This window comes from Mercenaria mercenaria, chromosome 19 (assembly GCF_021730395.1).
Source record: "Mercenaria mercenaria strain notata chromosome 19, MADL_Memer_1, whole genome shotgun sequence".
NCBI lineage: Eukaryota > Metazoa > Mollusca > Bivalvia > Venerida > Veneridae > Mercenaria > Mercenaria mercenaria.
The window spans coordinates 12,716,505-12,741,485 of NC_069379.1; the positions used below are offsets into that span (position 1 = coordinate 12,716,505).

Sequence of the window (24,981 nt, forward strand, 5' to 3'; positions counted from 1 at the left end):
GTTTGAATTTAGAAAACAAAGTTAATTTGAACATTGTAATTAAAAATGGACAACTACAATACAAACATTTTTATCAGATAAGAGACCTCGGTTTCAGTACAATAACCTTGTTATTGTTTTCAGTCCTGCGAGAGAAGTGGGGTCAATACCAGGCTCGGAATCATTACAGTCAAATACTTATTATAATAACTTACTTGTCCATCCAAACTCAAGAGCATGCCCCGCTAACTTTATATCATTTCCAAATGTGCCGCCACGTATATGTATTTTTAGATTTTGTAAAAGTTTAGCGTCATCTGAATAGCACTTTTACGTTAGTTGCGTTCTATAGCCCTAAAGGATCTTTACATAGATCTTGTTATCGTAGATCAACTTTGTATAAAAAAAACGGATGAAAAATATAATTTAATATGCTTGAAATACGAGACTGAAATAGTACATTCTAATCCTGATCCATTAGAAGTTTGTTTGTACGTGTACAATTTGTCATTAAAATGTTTGTTCAAATGTAAGTGATTGCTAGGTAAGAAATGTTATAGATGTTTCGAACTATAAAATATCATAAAAAGAGAGGACAAATATTATATACAGATGATATATAAATGACTCTTATCCTAGTAAACCCCAATACGGAATGGTGCGGTTTTTAAAGTCTTGATGAATCGACATTGACTTTATGTATTGTGGCGTTTACTCAATTTCAGTTAGAAATTTACACAAATAGCCAGATTTAAGCTGTCGTTTATTGTAATTATTGGATCTGAACTATTCATGGTAGAAGGCATTTCATTTACCCCACATTGTCTTGCATGGAAATGGAGTAAATTTAAGGCATAGACTGCGGGCATTTGAATTAATCTTAAGCGTGGTTTTCGGCTGTTTTTTATCCGAGTCAAAACCACTCTGCTTGTTTTGTACACGAATGCTCTGTTGGCACCGATGACTTATAATACACAAAACACTTCAGAAGGCAAATCATATGCTAAAAAATAATATTTTATTGTAAGGAATCGTGTGTAACTGGATCAAGCAAGGGCGTAGGAATTTACAATAGAGAAAAAAAAGCTGGATTGTTTGTCGGCAAGCCTCGGGGTGGATAAACCTTTCTCTAAATCTGTCGAAAACTTAAGAAAAACAGTTATCTAATATTCTCTATATATTGTGCTTTATAAAGGGTAAACGGCAATATAATTTAAGAACATTTATTGAATAAAACACAGTAGTTTTATTTGAATGATTTGCCTGCACTTTGATATCTGCTTGTTTTGTAAAAATATAGTCTGTAGTATATACCTGACTTCCAAAAGTCTAGTTTATCCTCGTACTTGTTTAAACAAAATGTATTAACTTTCGCCTTAGTATACTGTATACCACATTCATCTATTTTGAAAGCTTTTTATTTCTTTGTGTCGATACAATAGAATAAGCAAAAAACTATACTATGTTTTTGTAACACTATAGTATAACGCTTTGATACATTAAACTAGTTACAGAAAATAAAGGCTAACGACTTAAGGTATCGGACATCTACAATGAATTAATACATAAAAAAATCTACAAATAAGAAACAACACAACAAACAACAACAACAAATAAACAATAAAGCATCAAACATAGGCATGTAAAGTATATTTCCAACATTTTTACTTTTAAACCAGATGCAATAAGTCTTTAATATAACGATATTTTGTCATTGTGGGATGAACATAAAACATGTTGCAATGGGTTAATAATTTGCCAAAGGACACGTGCCTAGTCAAGTTGCCGTGTCAAAAAGAATGGTGATTATACATTTTTCCCCCTACATTTGCAATTTATGCAACATAAATATCTTGAGACTTTACTGGATATCTAAGGTTCTGATGTATCCGGGATTTGTTTACAGGTTATATGACATGACCCAGCCTTGTCAAATTACTGTTGCATTGATCAGATAGTATCTAAAGCTGACCCAGTGTCGCGTTACCAGGAAACAGGTAGCAGTTAGAAAATATTTATATCAACCCTGACAAGGTCTTTAACCTCTGAGGCGGACACTATACAATGTGGCTGGCTCTAAAACCTATCTCTACAGCAAGGCTGAATTAACAAGTTAGAACTTCTGTGAAATATGCTAAGATGTTAATTTATGTCTGATCGTGGGTTATTTATACTGGGTGCCAATGTGTTCAGCCCTGGACGGAATTCAAACCGAAACCCCTTTCATGTACAGCGGACACACTTCTACGTCAATATAAAAGCTACCTCTTTAGGAAGGTAAAATGAGTGCGACCATATACACTTCCTGATGTATTGTGTACCATGTTAACCCATCACATGTAACGTAATATATGATGCCAAACAAAAAAATCATACTCTACAAACAATTGTGTAAATAATCATTTAATACGTAATACTTTTGAACAATTCAACTCGAGGGTCGTATTTTCTAAATTTGATAACAAACCTAACGTCCATCTTTTTTAGCTTCGGACAATAATAGTGCTTTCCTATGTTAGACGATGTGAAATAAATGACACTTGGGTAACCACATGGGTCATGATTTGTTCAAGTTCGAAACAAACCCATTAGATATGATGCATATCTTATCTGTAACTGAAGTGGTCAGAGAAGAACTTCTTACAGTGTGTCCTTGTAAAAAAAGTGGTCTTCGAGGCGATGCCACTTTTAACACCAGGGCCATGACATGTTGAAGTCTGATGAAGGTCTGTTAATAATTCTAAATACCAAACATCTTTGTTCTATCTATTGCAATTTTAGAGGTTTTTTTATAAATATATATTAGTTGATGTAAATCAAGCGACTCCCTTGATGTGACCACATTTGACCAAAGGGTTAATATGATGTTCACTTAAATTTCTTGGTTTTGTTCTTATTACAAAATCAATAAAATTGTTTACGTATTCATCAGTTATTGAGCATCTACTCTTCAAAATGCACAAATTAAAAATCTCGTTCAAATAGGTACCGCATTTTTTTTTTTCAATGGCTTGGACCCCAATATTTCCCCATTAGCAGTTCAAGCTTGTTGTTTTAGCTCTATATTATGATATATAACAAGTTTCTTGCTAAAGATAAAGATCAGTAAAGCACATTAGCAGTCTAAACTAAAGCTACTGTGGTTTTAGGGAAGAACATATTTGCATATTTAATTATATTCATTTTAACACATACCATTATTTTTTCCTGTACATTGCATATATAAGTATATGTATAACACGTGGCCCCGTTTTGACTTAAATGTCTACAGCAAATAACACTTGTTTAAAAGCCTATATTTTTGGTGAATTCATTTCATATGTTACGTCCGTTAGAAGCGACATTTACATAATGTAACTACACATGTACTGATATAATACTTTAATAGATACAACATTCTAGCCGATAAGATCATTTTACCTTATGTCTGATCCTTGGTATCTAATGTCAAGTATGTCCTAAATACTTGTTTACTGTTTTATGATTAAAGTTTTATAAATAGTAACTGAATATTATAGAGGTCCATTTCAAAAGAAAATCTGTTTGTCTCGTACTGTTTTCAAAAAACATTTTAACGCGATTTTTTTAAGTTGTTGAGAAATAAAGAAACTGAGCAGTTGAACAGGCTTAAAGACAGGTTGGTGGACGGTCATTACCATCACATAATATGTATTTCTCTTTTATTATAAACCTTTATTTATATTTTGTCAACAATACGTCTTGTATTTCACAAGTAAATACGAACACTCAAAAAGAATTGTACGTATTGTTTTTTTGTATTGTATGCTACCGGACTCCTTTCATTTAATATGCATGATCTGACACAGTTCTATAAATAGCGCACACAAAAACTACATTCAGTTCTACTTTTACATCGATACACATTGAAAAGGTGGAGGCATATAATAAAAGGGTCATTATAACAGTAGCTAGTTCCAACACTCGTTGCTTGTGCGTCTTGTGTGATTCGACCTGGCAAAATCTACTCGATCCGAAAACAGCATCCCAGATAAAGCTACTATTATGATAACCCTATTTGATTATACACATACTAAAGAATTATCGATAAATATTGATGAAATAAATTGCATACTTTCATCTTATTTAAGTTTCACTACTGTAACAGTGAAACATATTTTCTATATTTCCACTGCAGTGAAACATATTTGATATATTTTCACAGCTTTTCGGGAAATGTTTTACTATCTTTAGGCAATAATTTCGGGATCATTTGAAAAACATATGAATAATTAAATAAACTATTTTTTCTGTCTTGCAAAAGTCAAAAAATGAAATTTAGGATGATTGCTCTCCGCCTATCATGCATTTTACCTGGTATGGATACGAGTTTATGGCATTTAAACGTCCTCAGACGGACACAAATCGGTAAACCATTTCACCACTTTCAGAAAATAAACACACACACATTCAATCATACACTACTTTGTAATTCCATGAAAAGCGGCGTATGGTCCCCAGTTAAAGTATTGGGCTTAAATTAAAGGACAATGGGCAGAACTAAACACATTGGAATTTAGAAAGGGGGATCTGAGATTACGGAGCCTGCACGGAAACTGCCAAAAGGAAAAAATATAAACAAGAGGGCCATGATGGCCATATATCGCTCACCTGTTATCATTGCACTTGAGGACAAGAAGGTCCTCAGAAAAAATATCTAAGTCCAAAGGACAGGAACAAAAAAGCTAAGAAATTTAACCAAAAAGAAAAAAAAAAATTCTTACAAGGTATAGATATGTCAAAATACACCTTAAAATTGGAGGTACCATCCATGTTGTACCACACAAAAAGTGGTCTCGGTTTTTCCCTACGGCCAATAATAAAAAAGTTACTAAAAATAAGCTGTTTATAGTAACGTAAAAAGGGAATTAAAAAAAGATTATAAGTGAACAAAAGAAGGATCTGCCAAATAAATCTGTTGACATAAATGAAATTTCAGATCAGTATCTTCTTTAATTATGGAGATATACCCATTTTAATTTGAAATAAAGGGAGGTAATTTGGCATAAATCAGTTCATAGTTATCTACCCTGAATGTCTCAGTCCAACTTAAAACAATAATGAAATTTCAAATAAGTCCTATAAGTACTTACTGATATAAATCCATTTTGATTACAATCAGGGGAGGTAATCAGATATAGAATAACACTGGAACCTACGATTGGATCTGATTTGTCATGGAATCCGCGATTTATTGTTGTTGAAGATATTTTGGAATTTTGTATAAAAAAACCCCCCATGAATGAAGTCTCTATATGGCTGCAAAAGCCAAAATAGCCAATTTTGGACCTTTAAGGGGTCATAACTCTGGAATCCATGACGGAATCTGGCCAGTTGAAGAAAGGAATCAAGATCTTGTGGTGATACAAGTTGTGTGCAACTTTGGTTAAAATCAAATCATAAATGAAGCTGCTATTGTACAGACAAGGTCAAAATAGCCAATTTTGGCATTTTCAGGGGCCATAACTCTGAAACCCATTAAGGGATCTGACCAGTTCAAGACAGGAACCGAGATCTTATGGTGACACAAGTTTTATGCAAGTTTGATTAAATTCAAATTATAAATGAAGCTGCTATTGTGCAGACAATGTCAAAAAAGCTAATTCTGACCCTTTTAGGGGCCATCACTCTGGAACCCATAATGGAATCTGGCCTGTTCAAGAAGGGAACCAAGATCTTATGCTGATACAAGTTGTGTGCTAGTTTGGTAAAAATCACATCATAAATAAAGCTGCTATTGTGCAGACAAGGTCAAAATAGCTAATTTGGCCCTTTCAGGGGCCATAACTCTGGAACCCATAATGGGATCTGGCCAGTTCAAGAAAGGAACCGTGATCTTATGGTGATACAAGTTGTGTGCAAGTATGGTTAAAATAAAATCATAAATGAAACCACTATCGTGCAGACAAGAAATTGTTGACGGACGGACGGACGGACGCACGCACGCAGGCACGGACGGACTGACGACGGACGACGGACTAAGGGTGATCACAAAAGCTCACCTTGTCACTATGTGACAGGTGAGCTAAAAATAGAAACTTCACAGGTCGCTCAACACGACAAGAAAGAAAATGTTGCAGGCTCGGTTTGATTGAGCCTGTTCATGGACGGTAGTGGAAATTCATGCTACCGTCCACGCCCTCTAGCCCCGGGTTGAGCAGAACTCAACATTTACACATGCTAAAAGTACAAAAAAAGCAATTTAGAGATATCCGCAGATGTATTCAAACGGCAGTGAACATGGAACCTTCAATGATACACGGATTGTGGCGTGTAATTCGATGAAAAGCGGCGTTTGGTTCCCAGATAAAGTAATGGGTTTACCCCAAACGAGAAAACAATGGGCAGAACTAAACAACCTGGAATTTAGAAAGGGGATCTGAAGTTATGCAGCCTGCATATCACAGGAACTGTCAAAAGACAAAATTAAAAGGCAGGCACCATATACAAGGGGTGATTATACAATACCCATGGCTATGAAAGCGGGAGTATTGGAACCACCCAGGCCGAAATGGTCATGCTGAGAAACTAAACAGTACCAATAACACGACATACAAATCGTGCTGAACGATCTGAGAAGATCTAAATATAACAGCCCGGATTGAATGTACGGGGAGGCTTTTTACGGGCGCCACACGGCAGAAACAAAACTGCTGTCAACAGTGATAAAAAAAAATAGAAAAAATAGAAACTTCACAGGTCGCTAAACATGACAAAAACGAAAATGTTGCAGGCTCGGTTTGATTGAACCTGTTCATGGACATTAGTGGAAATTCATGCTACCGTCCATGCCTTTTAGCTCCGGGTTGAGCAGAACTTAACATTTACACATGCTAAAAGTACAAAAAAGCAATTTATAGACATCCTCAGATGTATTCAAACGGCGGTGAACATGGAACTTTCATTGATACACGGGTTCTGGCGTGTAATTCCATGAAAAGCGGCGTTTGGTCCCTAGATAAAGTAATGGGTTTGCCCCAAATGATAAAACAATGGGTAGAACTAAACAAACTGGAATTTAGAAATGGGATCTGAGGTTATGCAAAGGCAAGCTTGATTATGCAATACCCGGAGCTATAAAAGTTGGAGTATTGAGACCACCCGAGAGGAAATGTTCAAGCTAAAAACTAAACAGCATAGATATCGTGCTGAACGATCTGAAAAGATCGAAATATAACACCTCTGATTGATGTACGAATGTCGAAATGATCTGGTACTGAGAGTTGTACGCAACTCGTACATCTACCTTTTAAGTTTAATAAGGTTCCACCTACACGGAGATGTGTTGTTGTTCTTGTCGTTGCTGTCAATAACATCTAAATGTTAAACAAAAGACGTTTCAAACATTTTTGTATAACGTTAACAGAAAATTAAAGTTTTTGTCATGAATATGCATCTTAAGGTATAAGAAATGTCTTATTTTACTCGTGACATACTATTTTCATAGCATTCCATGAATTTTAAAGTAAAATGACATATGCATGAAAAAAGTTTAATATCTTGTATCTAGTGTACAACAAACACGATCTTAAACTAGTTGGTAGCTTTTATGACTTGATGCTTATCTCACTTACTTAATGACATTTTGAAGTAAATTGCAGTGCATTATTCCACTTTAAATTATCTATATCGAATTGCATTCAGCTATTTTATAAATCGTAAGCTGAGTAGACCCTGTATACAGAAAAGAGGATTATTTACCATCCATTTTGAAAAAAAGAGCTTTCTGTATAAAAAATATGTCTAGTTTCTATTTCTTCCGGGTGTTTCGATTACTTCTTTTGATAAACAAACAACAACAAAAAAACCCATAAAGAAATCCCCTATTATATATCTTTGTTTGGTTCGCCGTAGATATCATACTTGGCCTTTCGATCGGCTGTTTAACTATGTTTTTATTTAATTTCAAATGTTATTTACACGTTTCATCTTACTCATTTTCCTCATATCTTTGTTTATCTCCTTGTATTTACACTTTTAATCTGTTTAAATAGCGTATCTATTGCACAACTAACAAAGACTCGTGTGACTTTTAACACGAGAGAAACTCGTAAGTAACAAGAATGTCGACGAAAACGAGGTATATGGGAATATATACGTGTCATCTTACGGTTAGCTTACGAGGTTCTGCAGATACAAGGAATAATGTCTTTCTGACAACTAAGCTTGACAGTGACCATGACATTTGCCTTAAGAACCTCAAACTAATGAGGGGTGCATTCTGAAGGGTGATTGTGAGTTTAACCTTTGATGCAGATAAAAATTATTTTTTCTGTATTTTCAACCCAAGGGCAATGGGTATGTCATGTTTAAGGATCGTTGGCTAAGCATTCATAGGTAACTGAACGAACATTGTTACCAATGGCATAGCTCGACACACAGTTGACCAGCCGATCAATACCATTACATTAAATGACACTTCTGTTGTTAGCTTTCACGTCGAATCTACACAAATGTAGGTCATATGGTGACTTTCCAGCTTTGATGGTAAAGGTAGCCTTCCTTGCTTATTTCATCACAGGCAGGCACCTGGGTAGAACCACTGACCTTCCTTAAGCCAGCTGGATGGCTTCCTCAAATGAAGAGTTCAACGCTCTGAGACATTAACCACTCGGCCGTGGAGGCCCCGTCACTTTTGTTTTATAACAAATCAATCCTAATCAATTTGTAAACTTTATAGCATGATACTTATTTCAATAACTTTCATTATTCATAAGATAGGTATTATGAGAAGACATCTTGCCCGTGGGCTCCTGTATGTAAAGAAGAGGGTTCTTAACTATCATTCGAGAGGGAGAGGTCGCCAGTTCGGTCTTGAGTGAGACGAATAATGCCGGTTTTACAAATGTTTTCTATGACATAATTTTTACTTGAAGTTGATATGTTTCCTTAGAGACTGAACCCCCACCCTGTAAAAATTGAATTATAGTAGGGGCGAGTTTGGTATTAAAATGGCAAAACATTTTTGAAGTTTTTTTCGTAGAAATATGCTGCTCTTGTGTGTTCTGTATACGAGCAGAGAAATAAGGGATATTCATTTTTTTTTAAGTTTAAATTCATTTAACGAAGATCCGTTGGCAGTATGACAAGCAATTAAATTCATTAAAAACAAATACAGAAACACATCGGGGCACCGCCTTGGAACGGTCAGTAACAAAAACACCACCGGGGAGTTTAAACCGGTTTATCGTGCGCACTCAACCGCACTCTTACGCCACTATGTTCCAAAGTCATAGGACAGTGTAAATAAAAGTAATCCCCGCCAAGTGAATCTCTAACACACGCAATGGAAACAGAAGGCATGACATGTAAAACACAAATAATGCTCGTGTATATTTACATACAAAGTAAACATTAAGAACCAAAACGCATGTACTCAATGCCTTTGCAGTAGACAGACTATCACGAGAAAGAACACTTACGGGCCCGAAGATAGAAATCAAAATAGTTCCTTTATGTTGGGATTTTAAATAAAACTGTTGATCACAGGGTCCTCCCCATCTTCCGTCAGACACAATCAAACAGGAAAGATTATCGGTTTGAATACTAAACATGCGGTGTGTCTCAAAACTGTTAGATCGTAACCCCTTTTAAAATAACGTTTTATAATTTTACCAAATACAGTTGGAAAATTACGTTGGCTCAAAACCTTAAGAATTTCTTAAACCACATCCCCATAAATATCGGGTTTTGAACTACCTTCTCGCAGAAGTGTCTTTAAATTACTACTAATTTTAAAACCAAATCAGAATTACGATAGTAAAATTAGGCAAAATATTTACGTAATTTGTAATAACGGTAGCCTTGCTAAAGAAATTTATTAAAATTTTGTAATATATTGATTACAATAAATCCCTTCATTTGATTAGACAAGCAGTATAAAAGATTAATACAGAAAAAAAATCCTTATTCATGTTAACAAGTCATTGTTCATCTTTTGCCATTCTTGATACACATGTAGTACTTACACAATGATAAAAAAGAACAAATCACATTTTTAGATGATAGCAAACAGTAAATTATATAAAAAAAATTTGTATGTTAATTCTGCAGTCAGTTGTGCAAGACATTATGCATGGACATGGCTTTAAAGTGATTTTGTTTTCAAACATCGCTAGATTTCTTAAGGTGTTCGGTTAAACTAAAAGAGGTTTTGTTACTAAAAATCGTCAGACTACTTTGCGACGCATTTAGCCATTTTTTACAACTTGGAGCTATGCGTATGTCTAGATGAACACGTGAAAAACTGAACGACAGGAAGTTCTCAATGACCACTGCCTCTTCGAAGATCTTTATATTTTTCTTATGTACTGGTTCGAATTACCTATGAACGTGTTTTCCTTGTTGCCAGGCCTTCTGCAAATAATTGTCGATTGGTATATGCGTATAACTATGTGTTTTAGGTTGTCGTGTTATAATTTCTTTCAGCATGTTTTTAAATAGATTTTCCTTTGGCTGGAATACGTTTGTTCTACACTATCTTGCAACTTATGGGTTGTTGTATATTCAGAATCAAATTCTATACACAGTTATCCGATGTAAACTCCTATTTACTGGTATTTTACTAGGCTTCATATCAAAATTTCATTAATTTGTTTTAAATTTATTCTTCCTATAGCCTATTTGTTTATCCCGTTTGCTTTAATTTTTGTGTGAATACTGTAAAAGCACATATTTTCGCTGGGTCAAAATTTTCGTGAAACTGTAAAAAATGGTATCCTCCTTGAATTAGATTACTAGTATATTAACGGTGAATATTAACCCGAGGATTAATTTTCGCGAGATGTAGGGCCTCACGAATATTTATTTATTTATTTGGGTTTAACGGCGCACCAACACAGTATAGGTTATATGGCACCAAACAGGACTACAAATTTTGGTTCCACATCTCATTTACATCGAAATAAAAACATGAGGTATGGAATCAAAAGTTGCATACCTGCTGGAATCACAGAGTTACTACAAAACCAAGTGTTAAGACCCTATTAGTCGCCTCTTACGATAATGCAAGGGTAAGGCAGTGGTTCAAATTCTTTTCATATACAGATCGTCCCAGAACCACTTGGGGCGCCTCACGAATATAGCGAAAATTAAACCCTCACGTAAATTGCTGCTTTTACATTATACGTTATTTCATATGTGTTTTACATAAACAATAAAGGGTTGAATAGAATTCTATAAAGTAGAAACTACTTTAGAGCTAAAGGAATGTTATATGTTAAAATTAGGCGTGCAGATAAGAATCAATATACCACATTTCTCCATCTTAAGGCGCGCATAAAAGCAACTGGATTTAACTTTCTCCTTAAAAAAAAAACCAACAAAACATATGAATATAAATGAGCAAATATTTCAAATGTTATTAAGTTGGTTGCAACAATCGACTGATACACCTGATGACACTGAAGGAGAATAATAGCGATACTAAGACATTATGTTACCTTCAATAAAAGTAATCTTATCCACAACATGAATAAAAGGTGGAAAAAGATACAAACTACTAAAGTAACACGATCATTCCTCTGACGGCGGATTATTTGTCTGTATATTTCTCTTTTTATATAATAGAAGGAGTGTTTACATTAGTTTTACACAGCTTCATGGCAAAAACAAACGTTTTGAACATTTTTCTTCTTTTAAAAGCTATAAAACTATGACAGAATATTTGTATAAAATGGCAGCCATTTTGTTTCTATGGTAACATAATAGAAAATGGCGGATTTAATTATATATTCTTAGGTATTTGCTTAGACTGCATTTTCACAATTCTTAAAAATAATGTCTCTATTTTAAATTTATTATCTTTACATCTTCAACAAAAAAGACCTGTAAACATATTTTAAGGGTAATTAGCGGTGTGAAAACGACGTCTAAAGGACTTAAATGCCTACCAAAATGATTACACACTCCAAAGATATGATTTACTGAGAAAAAGACATCCATTTGGGAATCCGGACATTTGTCTGTCTTCACAAGAACATTTTTTCTGTGTTTGTATTGAAAATGTGAACTGCTGGACATTTGCTCGCCCCCCCCCACCCCTTCCCGCCCCCCGTACACACACACCATATAAAATTGTAGACGTTTCTGAAACGAACATTTGGTCCCTCGCAATATTCGATTGTCATCATTTTATCACACATATCATTATAGAAAATTAAACGCGGATAAATATCTACCGTTTCAGTACGGGTGTTTGTGTGTGTTGGGGGTGGGGGTGGTTGTGGGGGCAAATGTCTAGCAGATCATTGTTTCATTGGGTTGCAAATGTTCTTAGGGGAAAATGCCATACAACCCATCCCACAGCATGTTATCGTCATTATCCCAATGAGGGAAAACAGAATCAGGACAGGTTCAGTAGGTACCGAATTGTTACTTATAGTACATTTTACATATCTGTAGCTCCTAGGAAGAAATAGTATCGACTACACGACCATTGGAACAGCACAAATGGAAAATCATGGAGGTTTTAAATCATTGTATCTAGTTTTGTATATGGGAAAATCTCAGCATAAACACACTTTCATAACAATAAAGCTGTCGTTTAAATAGCTACAGATATTTAAATATTCAGGCATCTAATAGTTGATCTAAAACGTAAATTAAACATCTCTAAAATATCGACAACAAGTAAATATAGATTTGGTATTCCTTGACTCTAACAGGTTAATTAAAATAAAAAAATCTTACCTCCTAAATTCAAGTTTTATCCTTGAACAGTTAACCGGTTTTGGTCGCCGGAAATACGATGCCTGTCACGTGTATTTGATTGCGCAAATGCGTAAAGTAGTGCAGTAGTTGTATTGTCATTGCGTACTTAGTCTCTTTTGAAGGAAAGACAGGAACTATGAACAAAGTACGTATTATCAACTTTTAACTTTTCTGCGAAAATTGACTTTTATGCATAGTTACACATTTATATCCATAATCTTTTTAGCAATTTCTGTATAAATTTTACAAAAGTTATAATAGTTAGTTTTGAAAATGTTCCGACATGTCAGATTAAATAAATATCTCTTAGAATATACTTTTCTTGATGTTCATTTGTGGTTTAAAAAACATTTATGAATATAAGGTTAGCAATTCCTTATGAAATGTGCATGGCTATGTGTGACAACCCTCCGGAATCGTTTATGTCATGTGTATAAAGAAAATATGAGCCGCGCCATGAGAAAACCAACATAGTGGCTTTGCGACCAGCATGGATCCAGACTAGCTTGCGCATCTGCGCAGTCTGGTCAGGATCTCTGCTTAAAGAGTCCATTTGTGAACAACGTGGAACTTGTCCAGACTGCGCGGATGCACATGCTGGTCTGGATCCAGGCGGGTCGCAACGCCACTATGTTGGTTTTGTCATGGCGCGTCTCATATGGCAATTTTATTTGCTACTGACCTACTTATAACAGCAATATTGATAAATATTGAGATTTGTGAAGATATGAATATTAATGTGCTATTGTGGACAGATTTTGATAGCATATGAACTTGTGATTGCAATATTCCTGCATAAATAAAACCACATTTTTACAGCTTTTGGTGCATTTGTGTAAAAATGCTTATTATTGCCTAAATGTTGCAAATTTATACCTGTAAGAGTTGCCACTTGGTATATTTATCAAATAATCAAGACCTTCGAGTGGTCTATCGTCTGATTTACCACGAGTTTAGACGCGTAGCAATTAATCCACGAGGGCGTTGTTCAACTGGAAATCATATTGAGTCATGTTGGAGTCGAGTTGCTTTGGAATGAACTATATAAATCTGTTATTTGTTTCTGAATTTAAGTATAAGATGTTTGAATAGAACAAAATCTACTCCAGCTAGGCACAATGTCATAACAACAACTATTTTTGCATTAATGTTTGCGCAGTGCAATTTGATACTGAAAATGTCACACAATCATGATATGACTTTATCTAGTTGATTGAAACTTAATATAATGCAATTTGATAACCGGTTAAACATAACCTATAAATAGAATTGACCCAATAATAGAAAACCAGGTATATAATAATGTTTGTTTTTGAGATGTTCTATAGCGTTGATATGTAAATCAAAAACATGTGCTTAGAAGATCCTTACTTGTCTAGGTGTTCGTGTGGATATAGGTCATTTCTGAACTTAAAAAGTCATTTTTAAAATGGGCTTGGCTATGTTTTAAGACTGGGTTCTTAAATGATTATTCTTGTTATCTAAACATATTAATGTAGCACTTTATTTACTACTGTGCTACCTGATTTATCACCGTCAACTTAATGTGCAGAAGAGGCAATTGAGCTATCACAGGTTCATAGCACTATTGTACGCCTTCTTAGTTTTGTCTTTCGTTGTCGTTGACACAGTTTTTAAATCAAAATTATTTGTTGCTATCATTATTGTTGCATTGTAGGTTCGAGGCTTTTTTGGAAGTAAGAAGACGAAAGGAAATGGAGGCAGTCCAGATGACAAAGATAAGAGTAGGTGTTTAAACAACATATTAATGTAAAATGGGATTGTTCTGTATGACATTCTTTTGAATTTGAGTTTCTTTTTAATGTTCTCATCTGATATAAATTTGAATCCTGAAAATACCAATAGGTCTAAAAAATGAAGTACATACCCGTGTATTAAATATAAATTAGATTCAAACTTATACAAAACACTTTAAAGACAGACTGGCAAATATTTTATTGTTTGGTTTTCGGAAGTCAATTTTAGCGTTAAAATATAAACGGTCCTTCAAAAATCGTCCGGTTTTCAGAATTCGGAAGTTCCGGGTTTCAGAATATAAAATATATAGAAATAAGAAGGAACAAAAACGGGACTTTGAGTTTCTTGCGGTTTTCAAAGGTTTCCGGTTTTTAGAAGACCCGGTTTTTAGAAGTTACACTGTATTTGAAAATAGAATAAATAACTTCAAAGTATCTTGTAAGCATAACATTGGCATGTTTGTCTGTATAAAACAGTAGTGTGTTAAGCTTAAAAAGTGCATACCTTTAATATAATTGCATAACTAAGCACAGTACAAATGTTACGAAATACTGAAAAGAGTTTTTAGCAAATGACTGTAATACTTCACGTTTTATTATGAAAGCAGGTTTACAAACATAATAATTTTACAATGTTGCTCATTGTAGTCCTGGGGCGCTCTTCTAAGCATGTCCGGAAGTGATTATTAGTTGGAGCGCACTGTGAAAAAATACGCAAGTTATTGCATATGCGCACGCAATTATTGTATGTAAGATATACCAACTAAAGATTAGGGTTAGTATTACGATGGTTACACAATATTTACATTAAAGACACTTTTGATTCAAACCGGAGCTTATAACTTTTCACAGGAGTTCCAAGTCTGCAATTAGTCACATTCATAAGTTTATATAGCCAAGTTAAATTCAATCAATTGATGGGGAATATCTACATAATACTCATATGTATATGCTCAGTATTTGTCGTCTTATCGAAGTTGCACTTAAATAGTATAAACTTTAAGATAAAAAGGAAAGAAAACGACCGAGAGTTATTTGCTTTAAATTGTATAAATATAGAGGTTAATGTCTACCTGTACAGTACAATCAAATACTCCTACACAAAGCGGAACAATATACGCCCAAATTTATATATCAGAATGGAGGAAGTAAAATGTAGAGAGAAAATATTAGAGTCAGTGTCGGAAGGGAATGAAATATAACTGTGGTTTGTGGTTAGGGTGTTTCGTGCGGCGACTGTGATGGAATATTAAGCACAGAGAACTAAAAATGATATTTCGTTCGGAGCCTGGTCTGTAATGTGGACTGTTGCCCTCCTCAAATAATCTTATCGTCACTCACCTATATTCCAGGTTAAAAGTCGACATCTTTAATATTTTTGAGGTTCTGCTCAGGAAACAAAATAAAAAGAACAGATTTAAACTTATTTTGTGTCCTTGACCTATGATCTACCAGCCAAGTTCATGAGCTCTGCACATCATGTCATCGCCACATACCTATAAATGTAGGTTAAGTTTAAATTCAATGCATTGAATTGTAGTTAGCGGAAAATATGACAGACAGATTTGATTTTGCTGTGACCTTGACCTTGGACCTGCGACCTAGATCAGCACATCGTCTCTTAAGGCTCCAGTTTAAATTCAAAATCTTGAATTGTTATGAGTTATGCTCCGGACAGAAAATATGACGGACAGATGGAGATGGACAGACTAACAGACGCACGCATTATCACATAATACGCCTAGGTCACAAATATTTGTAGATCATGGCATCACTTTTAATTTATATATTACTAAAGACAAACGGATTCGTATATCATGTAATTCTGGTGTCGATTTGAGAATGCAAACTCAAATCGGGTAAAAGACTGGTATTTCAAGCTGACATTTATTGGAATATTATTTGCAAACTACATATTGTTCTTGATCATGGCAAAATTCTTATCATATACAGTAATAAACGTCTTTTATAAAAGTGGTTATTACCAAACAGTTTTAAGACAAATTTCAAGTTGTTTAATTTCCAGAAACGCCAGATAAACATGGCCTTTTGAAAGAACCATGGAGATGTTTAGGTAGAAAAGGCACCTGGACGGAAAAGGTAACTTGTAGTGTATTGCGTGTGTACAAACTTCAATTGCAGGTGGTCTTCCTCGGTCCTTCGTGCTTACCACTTCATTAATGCTATGCACATCGGAAATCTTCCTTATAATATTAAATAAAAAAAATCACAAGGGCATTAATTTGCGATAAATATCATGCTTGATAAGAAATTTTCTTTAGCAATATTGTTTAGTTGTTCAACACAACGATCTGCCTTTACTGTAGGGAATGTTATGACTAAAGCGTATAAAATAAATACCTTATTAACTTTGTGCGATACTAGTACATGTTTGACAAACATCTTTATGTGTCTTTACAGTCATATATAATAATTGCTTTCCAGTATGCTAAAGAACTTTTGAGCGAAATACAAAAACATGATTTTAAGAAAACAGATCTCTCAAACATTCGTATTTTGCTACTGGGACCAGTCAGTGCTGGAAAATCTTCCTTTCTGAATACAGTAGCTTCAATCGATACAGGAAGAATGTCACAGATAACCGTTGCAGCAGGTTCGAGTAGCAGTACGACTTCTGCGGTATGGGCAAGTTTTCACACACTATATCATTAAACACTTTTTTTAGTCAGTCTTACTTATACACGGTATATACCTTTTGCCTCTGTGTTGAAAGCAATACGCACACTAAGTTGTAGCTATTAAATTAGTAGTCAAATAAAAAGGTGCACACGCAAGAAGTCACGCAAAGGGACGTCCCGCAGGCCAGATAAGTCAAGCTTATATCATTTCTAGCTGCTTTAACATTTTAATATTAAAAGAATAATTTGCACATGATCGTCATTTTCTAAGAACGATGACATCACAGCAAGGCAGATTAGATTATTTAAATGAATAATTGCACCAAAATAGTTACTATGAAAAAGTCTTGATCATCGCTATGTGTAAAGAAAACTTAAAGTTTCTATGGCATTATACGGCTTGTCAAAAATGTTTGTTTGAAATCAAGACTCTAATAATTTTTTTGTAGATATAGCTACATGTACAAATGTATTAGAATATAGCTGGCAGGTGCATTTCATTTCATGTTACATTATTTGTACTATAATAAGTTAATGAAACTGTTATGCCAGTCATCTTTTAGAAACATTCACATGTTACTTAGTTTAAAAATTAAACTTTGACCATTTGACCATTTGAACTCAAGTAACAATTATCACAGTATTATATAAACGGTGTGTTTCCATTTTCTATAATTACATTTTATTTCACTGTAATAGAATTGCGCTTTACCCGATGCTTAGGGGTGTAACAATGCAGCACATATATTTTTTTTTAAACAAACCTAAATTCTATGCTTTCAAAAGGTCTTCTTATAGCTTGTTTATTTTCAATAGTTTCGTTGTAAATACTCTAAAGAAATCTTAATAATCTAATCTCCAAGTTTTTGCCTTTTATATTATATTTATATTTTCCGATTAACTGATTTAGATTTTGGAATCTATATCTATGTAATGAACCTTTCTGTTTCTTAAATAATCTAACGGAATATATTGAGAAATTGTAGAATGTTGTCTAAATGTGATCGACTACCATTTAACTTGATAGTTAATGAAACATTACGTAATAATGAACATATTGTAAAAAGGTACATGCTTACACACGTTCAGAAGACAGTAATGTGTACCACATCGAAAGTGTACAACGTAAACAAAACAATAATTTAATAATGCTTATCAATTTATCTATCAACATATGATCTCTCTGTATAGAAAAATGTCTGCATTGAATATAATGCAGACATTGCAGAGACTCAAAATCGTGGAAATGATTTTAATTGCTAAACATTTATATACAATGAAGATAAATATTTATATACAGTGAAATAAAACATAAAGCACGATTACTCTTTTCATTAATTACATGTTCACACATATAGTTATTACCTCTTGTATTGTCTGCAGTAGATTTAAGTTTTATAGTTAATCTTCAAATTTGCAAACCCGTTACTAATTGTCGCAGCATATTACATATTAGCCTTCCATACCACTTTAAAAGTGTCTTTGCTTAAACGGAACAGCTGAAGAAGTATAGACCAGCAGAGAAATTAAAGAACTTCTGTATATTAGACACAATGGGAGTGGAGGATAGCGATCAGGGAGGTCTCAATCTTAAGGATGTTGTGTACGTTGTCAAAGGAAACATTCCACCTGATTACAAGGTAAGAGCCACAATTGATGTTCCAAAAGTAAGTAAACGATGTTTCTCCACTAAACACATAAATTAAAATGTTGGAAAACCCAACAAAGTAACATTTAAGATCATTATTTTGAGGTATTATTCTTGAATTACACTGAATAAATACTAGAATTTCATAAAGAGGTAAATGCATTCCCGTTTGAAAATAAATTTATTTAAATTGCGTATGTTTTATGTACTCTCGTAATAAATAATATCATAATGCTGATACATGTTGACTATTTCGTGCATACTTTGCTATGTTTCTACCGTCTAACTTAATCCGCCTGAAATCGGGTAGCTCAAATACCTCCGTACACTAAAAGTAATCGTCCGGTTCTGCCACGATTTCTAAACATTTCAGTGTTTTACATGTTTAACAGGCATCATTTTTAATATAATGTTGCAAAGTTTCATTATCTGATGAGGTATTTTAGTTACGAGATACTTTTAAGAAATCTTACAGTTATTTTTACTGCATAATATTTTTTATTAAATTGATAATATTTGGTGTAAATGTATATTTTAAAAGATTTCTGGTCATCTTTTTCATCAGAAAAAGAGTATCAGGAACTGTATTGCTACTTCTAGTTGATACTACAGGCAAGTTATGAAATTATACTAACGGCACATCTACACATTTGAAGCAAATTGTTCAATGTATATATTTATGAAAGAAGTATAACTAACAAGAGTAGTTAGTCGGTAACTTTAACGTGATACACTGCTTACGAAGCTGATATTCGGATTAGTTTGAATCGGATATACAATGATTCGGTTATCCGAAACTCAAATTACACGATATTTTACACAGCGCTAGTGTAAACATTCACCTATTGATTGGTGTCAAGGTAAACGATGCACAACAGGTGGTTTTTAAACAATAGACTGAAATATCGCTTTCAATATGGCTGAAATTAAGTCTGAACAGAGGGTATACTGTAAAATTCGGGTGTCTGTCGGTAGAAATTCATGCTGATTTGCAGAAAGTTTATAGCAAGGATGCGTTAAAGCTTAGTACAGTTTGTAAATAGGTCCAGCATTTAAAAGATGGTCGAGAGTCAATTGAAAATGACACTACGGGAGGCCGACCTCACTCTGTCGTGACGGAAAAAATGCTGCCGTCGTGAAATCATTAATTGATGAAGATGCACGATTTACAGTGCAAGAGATAGCTGATATAACAGGCATTCATTCGTCAAGTATTTTTAAGATATTACGCAGACGCTTTGGACTTCGGAAGGTCTGTGCGCGCTGGGTCCCCCATTTGCTCACTGATGAGCAGAAACAAACTAGGGTTAGGCTGGCATCACAAGTAAATAGAAATAGTTACAGGTGATGAAACCTGGATCTACCATTTTGAACCCGAGTCTAAGCCTAAAAATAAGGTTTGGATTACTTCCGACGGTGAAAGACCTATTATCGCCCGGCGAAATAAGACCTCAAATCGCATGTTATATGCAATTTTCTTTGATTCAAAAGGCCCTGTTCTTCAAATACCAGTTCCCAAAGGTAGTTCTGTTACCGGAAAGTTTTATAGAGAAAACGTTCTTACACAAGTCGTTGATTTCTATCACAAACGCAGACCGCGCACTGGCGTCCGCGGCATAAAATTTCTGCATGATAACGCGCCGGCACATAAATCCGCCACAGTACAAGAGTTCTTGAAAGAATCTGGGCTTGATGTTTTAGAACATCCTCCATACAGACCTGACCTGTCACCTTGTGACGTTTGGTTGTTCCCACGGCTGAAGGAAATGCTAGCAAGACGCCGGTTCGAATCGCGTTGTGGTGCAGTCTACCAGTGTCTTCAACATATACCTAAAGAGGAGTATTCTACAGCATTCCGGAAGTAGGTAGATTGTTGTGAAAAGTGTGTGGAGGCAGATGGGGCATACTTTTAAGGTCTGAAATAAACAACATTTTAATATCGCAAACATTATTGGGAAAAACCGCCCTACTCTACGAACATAAAAAAATGGCCCTCGTAGAACGTTGCATCCAGACAAAATTGCTCCAATATTTGAGTTACATTTTCAGTTCAATCCTGCCAGTCCAATTGATGAAGGAAATAAAGACTTTAGGTCAGATCCAAACAACAAGGAGAAAATCCATTGCGTTGTTTTTGTAAGTGATGCTAATGTTATCGGACAGAACAATATTTCTGATGCGACAAGAGCAAAAATTAAAGCACTGCAAGATGAGTTAAAAGTTATTGGTAAGAAATTTGCTTAAAAATAAAGTCATTAAAGTTACTGGTATTATTAATTAATTTTCTTTTTCAATAGTGTTATATAACGCATAATCTACTTTATCTATGATAAGATGTTTTTGAAGCATAGTTAACAGCAAAATTTAAATGAAATTATAACAGTGTACTTTTTGTTGCGTAAGCATAAAACGAAAGCGCAATAGTCAGCACTCCCCTTAGCACCGAAATTAACGACATAGCATGACTTGTATGATGATATACAACAGAAATATAAACAACGCTGCATTATTATCTAGACTACCTCATGTAAACCAAGGCAACTGGTGCTGTCTGGAGAAATATCGAGCTCATGAACACCTGTATAAGTGCAGAGCAGAAATCATATTCACCGTGAATCTTTCAGTAGCTTGGAACGTAACCAGGCAGCTTACCACTTTCAAAACGTAATGATTAAAACTGAGGAGAATAATTTGGTCTTTAATTAAGTCTGAATATAATGCTTAGGTCACACGTATAAACAGAGATCCATTCAAACAAACTTCATTCATAGTAAGATAAACGGAAGTTAGAGAATTTACATTTAAAAAATTGAGAGCTAAGATATGTCCCTGACATGTACAATGGGAATGATGACGACATATTGTGCTAATAATAGTTGTCAACAGATATCGTTTTTATATTTTATTTGGTTATTGATATTTTGATACAGATAAGTTATTTTTATGCACAGATATTCCAAGAATTGTGTTACTAACCAAGATTGACGTGTTGTGTAAATTGGTTGAAGCAGATATTGAGAATGTTTACAAGAGTCCAAAAGTTGAAGAAGCTGTACGTCTAGCACAGGAGTTGTATTATATTCCGGTAAAAAGGTGTTTTTGTACATTAAAAAACATTGTTTGAGTTTAACGTCGCACTGACACAATTATATTTCATATAGCGACTCTCCAGTTTTGTAGAGAAAGACCCCAGGTGCCTGCTCGTGCATTATTTCATCACAGGCTGCCACCTGGGTAGAATCACGACGTTCGGTAAGTCATCCAGATGACTTCCATATGTGAACAATTCAACGCTTCGCGCAAGACTCGAACCCACCTAGGCGAGAGAGAAGTGATTAGAAGTTACGGAGGCCATTAGATGACATGTTCTAGTATATACAAAATTATGTTAATCGCTATAGCTTTTAAATACCCGAAAAGAGATAAAGTCTTCCAAGTGCGAAGGACAGATTTCCTTGTAGTGCAAAAAACCTCATTGGGTTGGAAATGCAATATAAAATATTATCGTTGCATCATACCTTCTGGTCTACGTACCTTTGAAGATCTATAACAAAATACAATTAAATAAAAATGTGGAAAACCACAGGTTAAGCGAAAACTTTGCAGGCACGATTTGGTTGAGACTTTTCATAAACGGTAGTGGAAATGCTTAAGCAAGGCGTTGAGCGGAACTTAACATTTACACATGTTATGAGTACCAAAATACATTTTACAGACATCTGCAGTTTCACTCATACGGCGGTACACATGGAACTTTCATGCGGACGTATTCCCCTTATCAAATCAGTATGTAAAATAGTATAAAGTTAACCATAGTAACGTTTTTGTAGACTAGATAAATATTTTAGCAGTTTGGTCCTAGACGCTCTTCTCTTTCAACTTCGCATGCGTCATGTACTACTAAACAGATAAATACTATTGTTGTTTTGATGTTTTTGTGATTTTCACAACATGATTCATTTTTTTTTACAGGAACAAAACATTTTTCCAGTGAAAAACTATGAAAATGAAATGGAGATGGACTTCAAGAAAGATATCTTACCACTTCTTGCTCTACGGCAAATGATTAACGTTGGAACAGATTTCTTCCGTAGCAGTTCTGCGGCCAGAGATGACGACGAGGAGTTTTAAAGAAGGAAGAAAAGAAAAACAAAACTGTACCTATTCTTTCGCTTATTAGACGCACTCCCTTATAAGACACCGGACATACGATCTGGGATTTCATTTTCTTTTACTTTTCTTGTGTTAGACGCTTATAAGATGCTCCCAACTTTCTGAACTGGAAATATGACTGCTTTTAATGCGCCTTATAAGCAAAAATATACGGTACGCAATACCTATTTTCTAATTTTGTCAATACCAAAATAGTAATGCTTTATTAACTTTAGAAATGACATTTATACATAATATTACATGTACAGTCATTTTATCGCCGAAGACCTAACAGCCTTGTTACTGATATATGTAAATGTCTTAACTGCTGAATATACAACCAGATTTTCAACAGAATAGAGGCTAATTTACAAGGGCAAAGGCCTATACAATAAAAAAACTATCATCAGTCTTGTAGCTGTCATTGTATATATGTTACACTCATGTCTGTTTCGAAATTCCCGCTCCTTTAGAGAAAAATAAAATGAATGTTACATGTTATAGTAACATTCTAACAACAAAAACAATATGGAAAGTTATATGTACTTTGAAAGCCTTAACTATTTGTAATAAAAATACAGTCTTGCATATATTATGTATATAAGTGCAAGGGGCCGTGTGGAAACATCAAATTTAATGCGCTCGGAACTGAGAAAATTTGAAATGGAGATTTGTTTATGAATTGCGAAGGTGATGGTGCCTATTACCTGTTGAAGATACGTGTCCAAAGTCTATCTTCTGTAAAACAAACATGTATTGTCTTTACGTGAAGTTGTACACGTTAGTGACAAACAAAATTTTGTTTTCATGTTTCCTTTTATACCTTCAAACGACAGTAAGCCTTCAAATATTTTACTTTCAATAATGAACATAATCACATGTTTGTTATTGCCATACAAGGATCGTGTATGATTTACAAAATAGAATGTCTTGACTGAATAAGAAATAAGCTCATAATGCCCGTTCTACTATTCCCGTTCATTTACAAACAACTGAAAGGTGCCTTCCTATAGTTTTTGTGTCAATATCCAATGACACAAAGCGGTTTGAATTTTGAATGTGCATCTGCTAGCAGCCGCAGCTCCACGTTAAATATTATGTTCTAAAATGGGAATGTTGCATATATGCAAGCAAATGGTCATGTAGACATGTCAAAATAAATGCGCTCGAAACAATTAAATATTGAAACGAAGATATTCTTTCATCTGAAGTGTCGTATTATGTGCTAACCATTTGTACGTAAATAGTTTTCAAATTTTGTGTTCCGTGTAAAGTAAAATGTACAAGTTTCTAGATACAATGAGCATAACAAGCATAGCCAGAGCCACACGTCGTAAAATAGTCAAAACACAAATAGACTCTGTAGTGAAGAAGTGTAGTAGACCATTGCTTCAATTATCCATTAACGAATAATTTTTAATTATACAAAAATGTATGACGTACACAAACATGTATATTGAATATTTGGATGAGGTGAAGTTAGTAATAACAAGCGTGGCATAAACCAACTCTTGGGTTGTAATAAATAAAAGTATGTTTAGTTTAACTAGATGCCTACGGGCAACATATCGAGCCCACCAACTGACAAAAGGACTAGCATTTATGATACTATTTGGCGGCGATAGAACTTATTGCGGTAAACATTTTAGCTATTCTAGGACTCAATTGATAAAAACCAATGGCAACAACGACATGTGATAGTTTATATTTCAATTGACGATTTTTGCATTGCCGCATATACATAACTCCATCAAGTTTATTTCTTAAAAAATTATTTCCAACATTATAATTGAGAATATGAATGGTGGATATGGTCATGACGGTCGTGATAAACCTCATCAGACGACACTAATGAAGTTTGTTCGATCCATAGATTATAACTATGGAAAGATATACGCATAGGAGCGACCAAGAGTGGACTTTATAAGAAAACCCGGGAAGCCCCCACCCCCTTTGCACTAATAACGCCGTTTGGCGTCATCTGTAATAAATATGCACCGCATAAACACAGCCAGATGCAAAGCATTGCTAGTGCTACTCTCGCCGCCGCCGTAGCTGTTTATCAAACAACCAGTGC

General features: G+C 34.5%; 2 protein-coding genes across 2 annotated transcripts in view; one reads left to right on the top strand and one right to left on the bottom strand.

Moving 5' to 3' along the window:
- Positions 1–12,818, bottom strand: part of LOC128551093 (uncharacterized) — a 25,964-nt gene extending 13,146 nt beyond the window's left edge. Inside the window, exon 1 of the mRNA XM_053531471.1 lies at positions 12,688–12,818. The gene's annotated coding sequence lies outside the window, so the exon portion shown is untranslated. The remainder of the gene's footprint in view (positions 1–12,687) is intronic.
- LOC128551095 (interferon-induced protein 44-like) lies at positions 12,764–23,315 on the top strand. The gene is made up of 8 exons (XM_053531476.1): positions 12,764–12,853; positions 14,387–14,453; positions 16,492–16,565; positions 16,911–17,105; positions 18,604–18,744; positions 20,802–20,979; positions 21,704–21,837; positions 22,725–23,315. The coding sequence occupies exons 1-8, from the start codon at positions 12,845–12,847 to the stop codon at positions 22,881–22,883; spliced, it is 957 nt and encodes a 318-aa protein (XP_053387451.1). The 5' UTR covers positions 12,764–12,844; the 3' UTR covers positions 22,884–23,315.
- Positions 23,316–24,981: the final 1,666 nt, after the last annotated feature.

Excerpts from the sequence above, each read along its gene's own strand:
- LOC128551095 (XM_053531476.1), top strand. Across the intron at positions 17,106-18,603 it reads GTAGCAGTACGACTTCTGCG|CTGAAGAAGTATAGACCAGC; the intron begins GTATGGGCAAGT and ends TAAACGGAACAG. Across the intron at positions 18,745-20,801 it reads ACATTCCACCTGATTACAAG|TTCAATCCTGCCAGTCCAAT; the intron begins GTAAGAGCCACA and ends TTACATTTTCAG.